The sequence below is a fragment of the Mustela nivalis genome (assembly GCF_964662115.1).
Source record: "Mustela nivalis genome assembly, chromosome: 3".
Lineage (NCBI taxonomy): Eukaryota > Metazoa > Chordata > Mammalia > Carnivora > Mustelidae > Mustela > Mustela nivalis.
Window position 1 is genome coordinate 104,009,477 of NC_139022.1, and position 16,885 is coordinate 104,026,361.

The 16,885-nt window shown below is 45.9% G+C and overlaps 2 protein-coding genes across 4 annotated transcripts in view; one reads left to right on the forward strand and one right to left on the reverse strand.

Moving 5' to 3' along the window:
* Window positions 1–11,559, forward strand: part of PFDN1 (prefoldin subunit 1) — a 67,281-nt gene extending 55,722 nt beyond the window's left edge. Inside the window, exon 4 of the mRNA XM_082725461.1 lies at window positions 11,140–11,559. Within this exon, the coding sequence (XP_082581587.1) occupies window positions 11,140–11,223 (84 nt within the window). The 3' untranslated portion in view covers window positions 11,224–11,559. The remainder of the gene's footprint in view (window positions 1–11,139) is intronic.
* Window positions 11,560–12,764: 1,205 nt separating this feature from the next.
* CYSTM1 (cysteine rich transmembrane module containing 1) overlaps window positions 12,765–16,885 on the reverse strand; it is a 60,182-nt gene continuing 56,061 nt past the window's right edge. For all 3 annotated transcript variants that reach the window (XM_082725463.1, XM_082725464.1, XM_082725465.1), the window contains exon 3: window positions 12,765–13,254. In XM_082725463.1, coding sequence (XP_082581589.1) covers window positions 13,148–13,254 — 107 coding nt within the window. In that variant the 3' untranslated portion in view covers window positions 12,765–13,147. The remainder of the gene's footprint in view (window positions 13,255–16,885) is intronic.

Sequence of the window (16,885 nt, forward strand, 5' to 3'; positions counted from 1 at the left end):
CTACCCAGGCACCCCACCACGCCTGTTTTTAAACACAGGGCTTTCATGTTCTCTCTTTTCTCCTTGTGGTACAGCATTTTGAGAAGATTAGGAATTCTTTTTTATTTTTAATTGAGGTGAAGTTTATGTAACATAAAATTCGTAGTGTTGTGCAGCCATCTCCACTGTCTGATTCTAGAACACTTTTATCCCCCCCCCCCCCAAAAGAAACCCTTATGCATTAAGTAGTCACTGGCCATTTTCTCTCTCTCCCAGCACCAGGCAGTCTTTAATTTGTTGTCTGTATAGTTTTGTCTGTTCTGATGTTCATATAAATGGATCATACAGCGTGTGGATTTTAGTATCTGGCTTCTCTCATTTAGCTCCATCTTCTCAAGGTTCATCCATGTTGTAGCATGCATCAGAACTACATTCCTTTTTATGGCTGAACAGTATTCCCTTGAATGGTAGATCACATTTTCTCAGTTGATGGGCATTTGGGTTGTTTGCAGTTTGGGGCTATTATGAATAATGCTGTTACGAACATACAGTTCAAATACAAAAGTGTTTGTTTGGACACCTGTTTTGATTTCTCTTGAGTATATACACAGGAGTGGAATTGCTGGGTCATGTGGCAGTTTTATCTTTTAACTTAAGTTACTGCCAAACTTTTCCACAGCAGCAGCATCATTTTACATTCCCACCAACAATATAGGAGTTCTTTTTTTTTTTTTTTTTTTTAAAGATTTTATGTATTTGTTTGACAGAGAGACAGCTGGAGAGGGAACACAAGCAGAGGGAGTGGAAGAGGGAGAAGCAGGCTTCCTGCCAAGCAGGGATGTGGGGCTCCATCCCAGGACCCCGGGATCATGACCTGAGCCGCGGGCAGATGCTTAACAACTGAGCTACCCAGGTGCCCCAGTATATGGGAGTTCTAATATCTCCACATCTTTGCCGACACTTATTTTCTGGTTTTGATAATATATAGTCATCCTGGTGGGTAGAAAGTAGTATCTCATTGTGCTTTAAAAAAAAAAAATGGGGAGGGTATTTATTTGGGAGAGAACTCATGTGCAAGCGAGGGTGGAGTGAGGTGGAGTAGAGGGAAAGGGGGCCGGGGAATGAATCTCTGGCAGACTCTGTCACTTGTCCTGTGTGCTGAGCTCATGAGGGGATGATCTCAAGAGCCAGGATCATGACCTGAACCGAAACCAAGAGTTGGACACTCAACCAATCCAGCCACCCAGGCAACCCTCGTGGTGGTTTTTATTTGCATTTCGCTAAGGACTAAAATTGTTGAACATCTTTTCGTGTGCTTATTGGACATTCACATATCTTTTTTGGAGAAATGTCTATTCAAATCATTTTCCCATCTTTTAATCGTATTCTTCATCTTTTGTTAATTGAGTTGTAAGAAAATTGAAATTCTTGATTTGCTTGGAGCAAGATAGTATTGAAGTGATTTCAGGTGCTTGCCTCATGTACCTCCCTCCTAGTCCTGTGCTCACAGTTGAGTCAGGTGCACCTCCACATCCAAGAATGTGAGGTGTTGCCTTACTTCCTCTTTGAGAAGGCACACCCTTTTCCACCTAGCTCTTTATCATGCCTGCAGGCCAAACTCCACAGTACACAATATTGATTGGATTCTCTAGCTCTTACAAGACTAGAATAAACCAAAGACACATAGTAAAACTTTATTTGCTCATCTGGAAGACTTGTAGAGACAGTATTTGGCCAAAAGAGTCATAGAGGTATAAGAAGACTGTAACAGATTCCTCTGCTCTATAAGTGTCTGCCTTTGGCTCAGTTCATGATCCTGGAGTCCTAGGATCGAGCCCCTTGTCTGGCTCCAGGTAGGGAGCCTGCTTCTCCCTCTACTCTACCCCTGCCCTTCCCAAACCCCCACCTTTGTGCGCGCGCTCTCTCTCTTTCTCTCTCTCTCTCTCTCTCTCTCTCTCGTGTGCTGTCTCTCAAATAAATAAATAAAATCTTAAAAATAAGCAAAATAGTAATTGGAGATTGGAGACATCTGGGGAGCAAATGGGAGGTAAGGAGTGAAGAGGGAGCTGCTAAAAACAATTGGTTTAAGAAATCATGCTAAGAAGGGAAGGAGAGAAGGGGAGAGTACCTGCAGGGAATGTGAAGACATGAAAGTTTTTTGTTTTTTTTTTTTTAAGATTTTATTTATTTATTTGACAGACCAAGATCACAACTAGGCAGAGAGGCAGGCAGAGAGAGAGGAGGAAGGAGGCTCCCCACTGAGCAGAGAGCCCGATGCGGGGCTCGATCCCAGAACCCTGGGATCATGACCTGAGCTGAAGGCAGAGGCTTTAACCCACTGAGCCACCTAGGCGCCCCACAAAAGAAGGGATTTTTAAATGATTTGCCTCAACAAGAAAGATTTTATAGAGAAAGAGAAATTGAAAATTAGAAAAAAAGACAAAGGCTGACTGCAACAGTGAAAGTTTTGAGAGGATGAGTGGAGATGGAATCAGTGCCTAAGTGGAAGGGCTGTGGTTTTTTTTTTTTTTTAAAGATTTTATTTATTTATTTGACAGAGAGAAATTACAAGTACACTGAGAGGCAGGCAGAGAGAGAGAGAAGGAAGCGGCTCCCTGCTGAGCAGAGAGCCCGATGCGGGACTCGATCCCAGGACCCTGAGATCATGACCTGAGCCGAAGGCAGCGGCTTAACCCACTGAGCCACCCAGGTGCCCCGGAAGGGCTGTGTTTTGACAGAAGCGGGGATACCATCCATTTTAACACTAGAGAGAGAAGAGTATCTGCATAGTTGTGGGTCAGGTAGTGGATTTGGTTGTGGGTAGAAGAGGCAGTTCTCATGAAATTGCTTGTATTTTCTCAGTGACCTGAGAGAGTATAGGAGATTTGAGACCAGATAAAATATGAAATAGTTATTTTGGAGAACACACAAATGAACTTATTAAAGAAGTTTAATAGAATACTAGGGCTATGTTGAGTGCCTGTTTGAGATTTATGGTCCTGAATTTAAAGTGAAACCATTCCATACATTTAAGTGTTCTTTTCTAACAACATTTAGGTACAAAGCATGGAGTAGGCAGGTGGTTGGGTTTAACTTGGGTTGGCATTTTTGCCAGGCAAGTGCAACAGAGGGAGAATAGGGCAAAGAAAAAAAGGATATTTGTAAGGGATTAATACATAAAGGATGGACTTTGGGAGCCCAGCCAGGTAGGATAGGTAGGAGGGGAAAGCCGTGGAAGCAAGCATAATGTATAATGAACAACATGTCATTAAGGGGCACCTGGTGGCTCAGTCAGCTAAGCGTCTGCCTTCGGCCCAGGTCATGGTCCTGGTGTCCTGGGATCAAGTCCCATGTTGGCCTCCCTTCTCAGTGGAGGTCTGCTTGTCTCTCTCTCTTTCTCTCCTCCCCCGCCCTGTCTGTGCTCTCTTTCTCTAGCTCTCATTTTATCTCAAATAAATAAATAAATAAATAAATAACAAAATCTTAAAAAAAAAAAAAAAAAGAAACTTTTTCATCGAGATGAGGTTGAAGAAGTGCTAGAGTTGAGAGTTATCAGGTAAAGCAACCTGAAAAATATGCAGTGGTGGTGAACCTGAGATTTCAGAGGTGGTGCATTTGGTGGTATTGACATGGTGCCTCGGGTGTGACTGAGGTATGGGTCGGTGGCTGAGGTGGGGTGAAATAAAAATGGTGAGGGGAGGGAATATCGTGATATTGAAAGGATCATCTACATTCTTGTTGGAGTCACCTTGAGCGGTACAGCTGTGGTGGAGAGAAGACCGTGAGCCATCAGTGAATGAGGGACAGGACTCGGGATATTGTAGATTGTGGCAGCAGGAGGGGGAGAGCTGCTAAGGCATGATGCCACAAACTTCAAGGACCAGAGTTTTGGAGGGAAACAGAGAAAATGGTTTTGCCTGGGCTGAATGAACAAATGTAAGAAGGATGGGTGGAAATTTGGGCTTTTATTAAGTAGCTTTCATTGCAAGTTAAAAATCTCTGAAATCTCTGCCTGCTGGAATTGGTGCTTTTAAGACTTTTTACTTTTTTTAAGAACAGAGGTTGACAGACTATGTATCCTGCTGGCCAGACCCACCTTGCTGCTTGTTTTTGTGTTGACATAGTTATCCCCATTCATTTACACCACACCCATTAGTTTACACATTGTCTGCAGCAGCTTTTATGCTATGATGGCAAGGTTGAGTAGTTGTGACAGAGACATCCCCACAAAGCCTAAGATATTGACTGGCTCTTTATAGAAAAAAATCCAGTTTGCCAATTCTCATTTTGAATAGTGGTTCTCAAAAAGTGTGCCTCAGAATCACTTGGAGGGCTGTGAAAACACAGATTGCTAGGCCCCATCCCTAGAATTTCTGATTCAGTGGGTCTGAGTTGAGGCCTGAGATTATGCTTTTCTCACAAGTTCGCTGATCCTGAAAAAAATTCCAGGAGCCTCATTTTAAGAGCCATTGCTTTAGATATTTAAGGCAGTGGTCAAGTTCCTTCTCGTAATATTTTCTGAGCCACATATTTCTACCCACGTCAGCTGCTTATCACTTGAAACGATTTACTGGCTGGTCTCAACTTTTTTAAGCCTGGTGGCCCAAAATATAATGATGCTTTGGATGTAGCCTGCTCAACGCCATGTGCCTTGGAACACCTGTCCCTTCTGCTGGCTCTGCGCTTACCTGGAGTTTTCTACTTCCTTTCCTGGATTGTCTGATGGGCTGGGCTTTATCTGGGATTTAAATGGAGCTCATGCTTTAGGGAGGGTGACACTGGTATTGATCACCCAAACCCTAGGGGGACTAAGCGGAGGAAATAGGATTCCTTCTCTCCCCAACCCCTCCCCCAGTGTATTTCTGCCACAAGATGTCAAATCGTGTAGAGATTTTTCTTGGGCAGACTGAGGATGCAGTCACAGGTGGGATTTGGAAGTCTGATCCCACTTGGTAGTAGTGTCAGAGTCTGTTTGCAGGTAAGAGAACACCTAGGAGAAAAATAAGGGCAGTGTCCAGCAAAACCAAAACCACATCTTTTAGCAGAGGAATTTTTGAAAGCAGTTTCTTAAAGTTGCAGAGACAGTAACTCCTTAGATCTCTCTTAGATTCTCCTGTTCCATGCCTAAAACTGCTTTCTCATTCTTTGAGTTTATCTCCCAACCTTGTGTTATAGTTCACAAGTTCCTTTATTGCCTAGTTGTATCTTTTTTTTTTTTTTTAAGATTTTTATTTATTTGACAGAGAGTGAGAGAGCATAAGCAGGGGGAGCCGTCAAGGGAGAGGGAGAAGTAGGCTCCCTGCTGAGCTGGGAGCCTCACTTTGGGCTTGATCCCAGAACCCTGGGACCACGACCTGAACTAAAGGCAGATGCTTAACCATCTGAGCCACCCAGGTGCCCTCCCACCTAGTTGTATCCTTAATGGTGAAGTGGATGCCCCCTGATGAGTTCCCAAGTAGCCGTGTGTCTATGGATCAGTCTCTTAGCTTTCGGTTCCCAGTCAGGCGCGGTCTGTCTTTCCTGCCCCTGGTGAGTGCCTCACCCTTCTACTTGCACTTTCAGAGCTCTGCACTGCTTCTGCTTGCTGCAGTGCGGCCATCTTGGTCTCATTTCCCTTCCTCAGTTCTCTGATTGTGACCCCTCTATCCCTTTCTTACTTTCTCTTCCTCCTTTTTCTTTGTGCCTTCACCACATTTTATCCCCGTCTGCTAAGACATGCCTTCTCAGCCTTCGGTGAATTCTTGGCCTCTTGCTAAACTTCCTTAGTGTGGGCATCTGGCATCCTCTGGCCATTTTTGAGTTCTACAAAGTGAGAGAGCATGAGAATCACTGCAGCTCTGGGTTTTTAATTTGGGAGCCAAGGCAGCAACAGTGAGAAGGTGGCCTTTGCTTCACATATTCTGATTAATAGTAGAGCTTGAAGTTGGCAGTGGTCTGCAGAAGTTAGCAGCCATGGATTCAACATAAGGGAGAAGAAGTGTGTGGCCAGCATAGGTCAAAGTTGAGATCTGAAACATGGGACTCAGCAGAGGGTCTCTGAGCACAAATCTCACAGAACATTCAAGGGCAGAAAGGAATCAAGATGCCCATTTCTGCTACCCCGGTAGCCTGGATTGGAGGCATGGGACAAGCCAGAAATTTTTTTTATCCACTGTGTCTTCCCATCCCTTCCCTCAGCTCTATTTTACCTGTTTTACTTGTTTTGTATTTGAGACAAGAGTTCATTTCTTTCTATTTGTGAACAAGAGTTCACAGACAAGAAAAAGCTCTGTGTCTAAAGAATAATAATGGGGAGTGAGGATACTGGTATTGTCCAAATCCTCATTTTACTAATGGGGAAATAGAGGATGAGAGAGGAAAACTTTCTATACTCTAAGAAACGGCAAACAGGAAAAATATGCGAGAGAGAGAGAGAGAGAAAGAGAGAGGAAAAGAAAGGCCTCAAGGAAAAAAGTCTATACAGATAGCAACACAAGACAAATTACCTCAGCGGTCTGTTTGAGAGATTATGTCATGTCAGAAAAGTTCTAGAGACTTGAGCCTCTTTCCTTCATGGGAGGTCATAAAGGGAACACTGGCCCCTCAGCCTGCCTCCCAGAGAGAACATCAGGCTGATGAGCAATAACTGCAGCAATGCCCTTTCCCTGGCCGTGCTGAGCCTCACAGGAAATCTCAGCATTTCACTCCAGAACAAGGCTCGCAGGAATTGTCGCTGCACCCAGAGCTCTGTGGTTTGATTTCACTGGAGAATTTCCTAGGGGAAAGCTTCTGAGGGACATTATTCAGCAAGACAGAAAAATGCTGCAGTGAGGCCAGCAAATGTTTTCGTGGGACTCCTGCTGGAAGGTGTCGGTTTGACAATCCTCCTGGAGTTTACACAGCAGTCATAATCCCCTTGTAGCTCACAGCAGTCCTGGCCAAGCTCTGAGCATTTTCTCAAGGATTTCCCACACGTGGGAAATTGGGATAGTTTGTTTTACAGTTTTACAAGTTGATCTAATAAAGGGCTTGACCCTTAGGACCTGTTCCGTTTGTGGAAGCAAGCCTCTGATTTTCCGAGGGACATCATATCAGTAAGGGTTCAGTTTTAGATCCATGTCTACCTGGAGCAGAGGTTAGGAGGCATTGCCCCAAACTGCAAATCATCTTGAAGGAGATGGTCATTTTCTGTCTTTGGGTGCTCTGTTGGTGTTCCTCATTCACTCATGTTGTGAGGGGAACTAAAAAGCAGTGTGGATACAAGTATAGCAGTAAGTCATTTCCCATCACAAAGGCACTTTATTGAACTGGTATTGAGTTCCTCTCCTGTACCAGCTATTTTTCTAGACACTGGGGTATCAGCAAACAGAACAAAGTCTTGCCCTTGAGGACTTTTCTTTCTTGTAAGGGAAGAAGGCCCGATGTTGCTGCTCTCAGTGCTGGCAGATGCGGTGCAGGCACATTGTGGGGAGAAGAGGGAACACAGAGCTGCTGGGTATTAAAGGCCATTCCCAGTGAGGTGGCATTTGAGAAAGGTCTGAAGGAAGTAAGGGAGCTAGTACCGTGGATATGTGAGGGAGAGAGTTCCTAACAGAGCCAAAGGGCAGAACCCACGCAAGAACTTGGCCGCTGGGTTGGGGGTAGGGGGTGGGGGAGGAGCAGCACAGAGTTGGAGGTGCAGGCCAGTGTGGCCAGAGCTGAGTGGTTGAGAGGGAGTTGAGGTCAGAGTCCACTGAGAACGAGACTAAACATGGCTTTGCAAAAAGACTTTTTGCCTTTCATTTTGAAACTGGAAGCCACTGGAGGGTTTTAAGTGTTCACAGAGAACTCTGAGCACTGCCTGGAGAAGAAACTAATGTACATCAAAGGGAAGAAGATAGGAGACCACTTAGGAGGCTATACATTAAGGTCAGATTCTGGATACCCTTTGAAGTAGTGCTCATAGGATTTGTTGGTTGATTGGATGTCAGATGTGAAAGAAGAAAGATTCAAAGATGACACCAAAGGTTTTGAGCATTTGTAAGAATGGAGTTGTCATTTACAGAAATGGGGAAGATGGGTCTACAGAATTTCTGATTTGACTGGTAGTTTTAGGAAGAAAGTGTGGAAATAGAAGAAAAAATTTTGATTTAATCATCAGTTCCTTAATTTTCTACATTTTGACAATCTTCTTTGTATTTGGATCACTTCTAGCATAATTTTCTTGGGAGAAGTACAGGTCTCAGTGTACTAACTTAATAGGGATCCTTAGCCAGACCTCTATGATTCAATGTGGTCAGAAGCTGTGGCTACAGAAGAAATTTGGGGTAGATTCTGTCTCTGGGACGGGACATCCCTCATTTCATGGTTTCCTAGGCTTGCAAACAAATTACTACAAACCGGTTGGTTTTAAACAACAGAAAATTATCCTCTCACAAGTTGTAGAAGCTAGAAGTCCAAAATCAAGGTGTTATGGGGCCACACTACCTCTGAAGCCTCTGGGGCAAAAAATCCTTCAGTTTCCTCTTCCTGGCTTCTGATGGTTGCTGACCATTCTTGGTGTTCATTTGCCTGTAGATGCATCGTTCCCTTTCTTCCTCCCATCTAGGGTTGGCATTCTGTCTCTGTGTCCCTTTTGTCTTCATGTGGCCTTATGAGGACACTAATCATTAGATTTAAGGCCCTTCCTAACTCAGCATGACCTCATTTTAACTTGGTTACCTCTGCAAAGACCCTATTTCCAAATAAGGCCACATTCACAGGTAGGAGGGGGTTAGGACAATATCTTTTTGTGAGACAGTTCAACGCACATCACGAATATTGATTCAGGTTTGATTATGAAGATCTTTTTGACTTAGGTATGTTTGAGGATCAAGGCAGGAACAACTGAAAAAGTTAGAAAACAGGTCCCTCTGTGCTAGGGATGACCCAGCTGTTACGATGAAATGAAAATTTGAATGTGCAATAAATTTACATTAGGTAATTAAAGATAGGTTTATTTTGCATTATTTTTTCAAACTTGAAGACTCTAGGTTATGCAGTGATAAAAATCATGGAAAAAAACAAACCCATAAAACTGAAACTGGAAGATAGAAGAGACACAGAATGATGAATTTTAAAGTAAGAATTATAACCCGAATTTGACTGTCCAGAGGCATGTGCAGTAGGTAGAAAAGCTCCAGCTGATGCTCCAAGTTTGCAGTTTTGACATCTGGGGCAGTAAGTTGGCAGAGATGGAATGCAAAGGACCTGGTCCTGAGCACCCACTGACCCTGTGGGAGCCCAGCCCTGCTTGCCCCATTGGCCTTTTCCTCCCATTCCCAGGGGGCTGGGAAGGTGCTCAGACAGTACATGCCACTTGTTTAGCTGCTGCTCCCCTCCTGTGCAACACCCAGTATATGGACATTCTTCAGTGGTGTGTCAGGAGTTACTAGTATTTCCCTCTTTAAGTTACCACATGTAAAGTCTAGGGGTTGTTTATCAAAGGAAGTTTAAATTACCATTCTGATAGCACAAGGATAGGCCTGTATCAGGTGTAGCAATGTAATAAATTCCTTAGCAACAGTATACATTTGCAGCCACTGTGAGTTTTTATGGGGCTCCTGTTGTTTACAGGTTGGACTGGAATTGTGTGCAAGTTGGACAGATGGGAGATGAGTAAAGAGGTATCAGGAAATTTGAAGTTAGGAGACAACTAACAGGAATCAGAAGTTCACACAAGAACTGATAAAGATGGCACAGCATTGGTGCCAACAGGAAAACATCTCTAAATGTATCATTTAATAAATATCTGGGAGCACCTGGGTGGCTCAGAGGGTTAAAGAGTCTGCCTTCAGCCCAGGTCATAATCTCGGGCTCCCTGCTCAGCAGGGAGTCTGCATTTCCATCTCCCCTCAGCTCATATTCTCTCTCTCACTCTCTTTCTGTGTCAAATAAAATCTTGAAGGAAAAAAAAAAAAATCTGGGCAGAGAGTGGTTCTGAGAAGGTAGCCACAGGGATCTGTAGAATACCAGAGACCTTGAGGCCTTCATTTCAGTATTCCTGCCTCAGTGGTTTGATTGGGGATCAGTTCCCAAGGAGAGCCTGTCAGGCCAGACTGCTCACCTGTTCTCTGGCCCAGTATTGCCCTGGTTCTCCCAGGTCATCTGGGCACTTTCGTGGTCACAGTGAATCCACAGCTGCTAGGGTGGGGTGAGTGAGAAGGGCACTGCTTCCTGCTGGGTTGCCCAGCGCTCTAGGCTTTGCGTGGCTGCCTGGCTGTAGTGTGTGGCCCAGCCACATGGACCCTTAGAAAGGGGACTATTGAATATTCCTCAAAAAAGGAGCCTCATTTCATGTCTCTTAAGTGGGAATGCAGCCACAACTCTGTTCTCAGGGCAGGGACCAGTGGTGAAGCCACCATATTTTTGGGGTGACCACAGGGCAAATACAGACATCATTTCCTTTGACTAATCTTTTGTAATCCTGGCCCAGATGTGGCTCCTGAAAGTAGTTAAAGTTCTTTGTCTAAGTTGAGATTTTTAATTTAGGACCCAGATGGGGTAGGAGGTAAACTTCCAAAAGGTCTGTTTTACTCAGTGTGTCACTGTCCTGGATTCCTGGCAGGCAGCGGTTTCATTAGAAAAGCAGATTTCAGCTGACTCATCTGCCTCGGTGAGACATGTTACAACTTCTTAGCACTCATGCAGCCTGTCCTCTCACTGGACAGAGCGGAACCCTCTGGTACCCTGTCCATTCCGCAGCAGTGGCGGCTACAGGCGCCTGGCCCAGGCCATGGAAAACCTTGAGAGACTGTCTGTTAGGGGGCCAGAGCTTTGTCCTGGAATTTCCTGGCCTTTGTCTGTCTGGTATAACTTCATGTACTGAGACGCCTGTTTTGAGTCCACTTCCTCCTGGGGGAAGAGCACAGCTGCCTTCCATAGAGAACTTCTGCTTCCTGCACCAAATAACCTCTTCCTCCCCACTTAGGCCTGTGGGTGGGATGAGAAGAGCACTCTGGGCAGGTGTGTGTGTACCTGGCCCCCAAGAGACAATACACTATTGGAAGTCACTAAACCAGCAGCACCTCCATGGCTGTTTAACCCTTTGGCCAGTGTCAGAGAGGTGGACACTAAGGAGAAGCCATTACCATTGACTGTAAATGCTACATTTGCCAAACCGGCCCATACCTCCTAACTCTTGATTTCTTTCTCATACTGCAGCAGAAGAAATCCTACCTAGAGCGGAGTGTGAAGGAAGCTGAAGACAACATCCGGGAGATGCTAATGGCACGAAGGGCACAGTAGGAAATCTCTAGCAGAAGCTTCCTGCCCCCTCCCATTCCTGGCAAGGGCAGAGGGGCCCATGTGGGGAAACAGCCTCTCTTCTACCCTGACGGACTTTTTATTTGGATGATCTGGTAACCCTATATTTTCTACTTCACCCTGATTCCCTTTCAGATCCCAGCTCTGTATTTTTTATCCTGGCTCTCTGCCACCCCTACCCAGAACACTGTTCTCCCCTAGGGGTGAATCACCAACTCCCAGGAGAGGGAAGATGGGAGCCAGGACAGACAGGGGAGCTCTGTCCAAGCCTATTACTCGTTACACTGCTTAGACCAATAAATGGCATCTGTTCCCCCAGCCACTCTAGTAAGTCTGCCTTTCTCAAGCTGAAGGATGAAAACCAAGGACCCGAGAAGCAGAAGCTTTCAACCTCAGCTCCTTCCTGTCCTGTTTTCTTCCAGAGCTTTGGCTCTGTTCCTTCTTTATTGGAGCCTTTCCTGTTCTTTTTCCCCTTTCTTTTCTTTTGAGTAAATAAATCCCTCACCTTCTGAGCCTCCACGCAGATTAGGAAGGAGGGAGACCAGGGCATAGCTGAATTTAAGTAACTTTGGTGGCAGTGTGCCTAAAGATTCCCTCTTACTTCCTCACAAATGTTCCTGAAGAAAATGCAGTAATAAACCAGCAGCACCTCTGTGGCACTCTAACCCTTTGGCCAGTGTCACGTGGACACTGCAATCCTAAGGCTCCTAGAGGCTTAGGGGCAGTGGTGTGCAGGAGCTGGCTTGTTGTACTGGCTGGTGAGAGCCAATTATTAAAACAGGTGTTAGAATTTTGTTTTAAGCCAGGTGTGAAACACAACTGTCATTAAAAATTAGGTAAATATACAATTAAATTATATTTAAAATAATAAATAAGCAGAACTTATCCCTTCCTAATTACTAAATCTGGCCATTATCTGTGTTTTTGATGTTGACAGTCTATTGTATCTGGATGGAAATACTACATAATGGTGCACTCCTGCGCTTTTTTTCCCCAACTCTGCGTTCAGGACATTATGTTGGTAGCTTGAGATCAGCTCTTGTGGGACCATTTACTCCACAGAATCAGGTGATGGATAAAATAAGGTTTTGTTTTAAAGAAAACTGGTAGGGAACTGCTGAGCACATCAGCACTTCAGAGTGAAAGTGGGCAGGCAGAGAGCTGTCCGCCAGCCTCTCCGGCTGGGAGAAATCGGACTCTGTTACGGTGGCTCAGCGCCCCCCTGCGGCCAGAGCTGAGATGGGCTGTCTGGCTTGTACTGTGACAGCCTTTCTCTCTCCTGTGTGTGCAGATGAAGGCTGGGGGTGGGGAGGGCAGCAGAAAAGAAGGCCTAGCTCAGCGTAGCTTGGTGAGCCTGTCTCTGAGTGGGATGAGAGAGAAAATGCTAGTCTGGTGAGGGCCCTGTGGAACCTGCCTTCCTCATAGCACCCACCTGCAGTGGAATAAAAGCATAAATAGACCCCCTCCTCGTCATAGTGGACAGTGGCTCCAGGGCTTCTGTTCTCTCTGGAATTATTCAGGCATTTGAGGTTTAGACAAATTTATTGAAACATACAGGGTGTTAGCAGAGAAATCATTCAGTGGTATTACATCATGTCACTACCTTGAATGTATAATTTTAAAATTATAAATATATATTTTATAACTAAGCCTTTGGCCAAAAAAAATAAGTCATTTAGCACATTTGTGAAAGGCCAATAAGAAATGGATTTTAAACATTAAAAAGATAAAGTCACTGAATTAAACAGCAGTGCAACCCCTGCTAATCTAGAATCCCACTGTGTTGAAGGTAGAAGTGTCTGTGCAGAGCTAGTCATTTTCATTTATTTCAGCAATCAGAAGAGATGGGGCAGGCACACCTGTTGAAGGTGGTGGCAGAACTGGCAGGACAGGAAGGCCGGGCTGGTCAGGTGAGCATGTCCCAGAGACAGCAGCAACAGAGTGCAGTCCAGCAGGCTGTGAGGCAGGTGGATGGGCCCAGGTCATCCCGTCTTTGGTCTTCCACCACATACACTGGAGAGAGGAGGAGAGGGAGGATGAGAATGAACTGGACAAAGCCCAGGCCCTACAGAGCCAGTGCTTCCCAGACCACGGGTGGGCTGTAGCAGTGAGAGCTACTGGGCAGACTGGGTGCTGCCTTTCACTGTGTTGGAAGAAGGTGGTTTAGCTCCTCAGCTACTTTCTCTCCTCCTAAGGACTTTTACCCACATAGGGACAGGTAACTAGGGAACCAACAAAATGACCTTACACTAAGGCAGCCAAAGAGATAGTGATGGACACTTCTTGCCTGCCAGAGTTGGTGAGCCCTGCTTGCTTTAGAAACCAGGCAGCACTATGCCCTGTACCTTACTGGTATTTCCTCAGATACAGTTAGGCCAGCTTACCCCCCACACCAACCCTCCAAAGCCGCCTAAAAAGGAACTACAGGCCCTGAGAGAATAACCAAGAATTCTGGTTTGTCAAACTTGAGCAATGCACACTATCACAGTGTCCCCAACCTCTTAATTTCCGCACACGCGCGGCAGGTCACTGGTCAAGCGAGGGGGATGGCTAGAGCCTGGCGCCCTGACTTTTTCTCAGAATGGAGGTGGAAATCTAAGCCCTGTCAGGGATAAGTGGTCTATTAAGGAATTTGAGTGCTACACAAATCCACAGGCCAAGAAGGACCCCAACCTCCCTTTGCTAGTCAGCTGACTTGTGGCCGTCATCAGCCTTCCTTCCGGTAAGCACATACTTAAAATGGCTGATGGTCAACCTCTGTCTCAGAGGATCTGTGGCCCCTTTTAAGAAAATCTGAAAGCCACCACCACTGCTAAACTCATTTATAAGCAGTAAAGATTTTAAAGTTTTTCAAAGTTAATGAATACATGAATCTTACAAATTAAATTGGTCCTATGGCAGTCTTCTTTCAGTTCTATTTTTGTGTATCTATTTTTATATCTCCTCTCTTGGCAACTTCTCTCTCTGAAGCCTGGTATAGTAGCTAGAATACTCTGGGTTAGTAGTGAGCTTTTCCAAGTTGTCCCACTGTGTCAGCCACCCTCCACAGACCTCCCCTCCCTTTTCTTGTGGCACAGCTTTCAACTCGGTCTGCTTTCATTTGGCGCCACTCAGCAACGCAAGCAAAATTGTTCTAAGGTCTGGGAGACAAGACCCAGTCCCAGGGAATCCTAGTGAAAGAGAAGACATTTATTCTGAAGCTTGATAAGTTGCCTGATTTAGTCCTAACAGCAGCACTTGAACATAGATACTACCATCATACTCATTTCACAGGTAAGAAATGTAAAGCTTCAAGAGATTAAGTCTCTTGTTCAAGCATACATAACCAGCCAGAGGCAGGCTTAGGGTCTGAACCCAGGCCTTTGGCAAGCCAGACTTGCCCAGGGCCAACTGGGATAAAAGAGGCATTGGGAAGACCACAGGACTGAAAGTGCTCTAGGACCATTCTCTGACCAGGCAGGGCTCACCGCACCCATTAAAGGCATGCACAGCCCAAAGCCCTGGGGCCACCTCAACAGGAAAGCCCTACCCAAGGGCTTTCAGCTGCTTTCTGCCAAAAGACCTACCCCAGCCCCCAGCTTCCCTTCGTCCTGCAGCAGGCAGCTTCAGACAGGGAGAGGAAGAACACTACAGAATGCACACACCCAAGAATCATTCCTTACTGTATTCTTTTTTTTTTCAGAGAGAGAGATTACAAGCAGGCAGAGAGGCAGGCAGAGAGAAGGGGAAGCAGGCTCACTGCTGAGCAGAGAGCCTGATGCGGGGCTCGATCCCAGGACCCTGATGCGGGGCTCGATCCCAGGACCCTGAGATCATGACCTGAGCCAAAGGCAGAGGCTTAACCCACTGAGCCACCCAGGCGCCCCCCTTACCGTATTCTACTTGCCAGAAGGCCGGCGCTGCTGCCCTGGGACAGAAAGGCCCTTGCCCGCTCTGTAGAAACTGCCTGCTTCATCTCTAGGTCTGAGACCCCACCCTGGTTGCTATGCGAAAGGCCCCGCAGCCTCTCTTAAGCTACCATTTGTTGAGATCACAAATGTGCCAGAACCTGTGCCAAAAGCCTATACATAATATCACTCAGTCTTCACAACCGTGTGGTATAGGCATCAGGATACCCATACCACACTGCTTCTCCTCCCTGTGCCTCCCTCCCATTTTACCATGGAACCGTGGGAGAACTTCCTTTAACACCTTTCTCCTTGCTGTCCTTGCTAAGACTTATTTCACATGACAGGCTCTGAAACCTGGGGCAATGGGGACTTGGAGCTCATTGCTCTCAGTGCTTATGGGGTGGGGAGGGTAGGGATTAGAAATAGTCCATCTGGCTATAGGATGGGAGACTTCAAATCAAAAGGCTGTGTCAAACTCGTTTTGGGGGTAGGGGGGTGTCAGTTCTCTGCATACCTTAGAAACCCTCTCACTTATTTCCTGCAGTACCAAATCTTCCGAGCCTTTAGGGCCTTTTTCTTTCCATTAGGTGACAACAGAAACCTCTACCCGCAGACTACTGAAAAAGTAGGGGGTGGAAGAGAGGGTGTGGGAAGGGTAGGTCTGGAGGTAGGAGTGATGTATGTTTTCCTTGCTTTTGTGTCACCCCAAGCAGAGGTGACTGGCCCAGGAGAAGTCTCTTGAGGAAGGCCTCACAGGCCCACCATGGGGTTGTGGAATGGCATACAACTTTATGTTCCTAGATGCCTGCCTACCGGTAGGATCTGGGGTCCTACACCTCCAGAGGGTACCTGCTGCACTGAGCAACACGGCCTCCTCTTCGCCAGCACACCCATCACCGGTGTCCTCACTGCTCCTCACCTACTCTCCCACCCACTAGGTCATTCTGTCCACAAGCTCCTCCTACATGCTCCTGGCTGACTGGCCAGCTGGAAGGCAGCCCAGTCTACCTGAGGCCCGGGGACTCATGTGCCCGGAAGCAGTCCCAGCAGTACTGCCTTCCCAGTGGGATCCCTGCTGTGGCAGAGAGGACTCCAGCACACGTATTCATACCCAGGCCTTCCTGGCAAGTGACCTCCACCAGCAAAAAGGGCATAAAGGGGGACAAGCGCCATGGTTATGCAAGATGTTAAACGTTAGGGAAAGCAAGATGAACAGTATAGAGAAATTAGTATCTCTGCAACTCTTCTGTGAATCTAAAAATTATTTCAAAATAAAAGACTTTAAAAGGGGTGGGGAATATTGGTCTGTAGTTCTCCCAGCAAAGGAAACAGTCAACAAAACCAAAAGACAGCTGACAGAATGGGTGAAGATGTTTGCAAATGACGTATCAGATAAAGGGTTAGTATCCAAAATCTATAAAAACTCATCAAACTCAACACCCAAAGAACAAATAATCCAATCAAGAAATGGACAAAAGACATGAACCAGACATTTCTGCAAAGAAGACATCCAGATGGCCAACAGACACATGAAAAAGTGCTCCACATCACTCGGCATCAGGGAAATACAAATCAAAACCACGGTAAGATACCATCTCACACCAGTCAGAATGGCTAAAATTAACAAGTCAAGAAATGACATGTGTTGGCGAGGATGCAGAGAAAGGGGAACCCTCCTACACTGTTGGTGGGAATGCAGGCTGGTGCAGCCACTCTGGAAAAGAATATGGAGGTTCCTCAAAAAGTTGAAAATA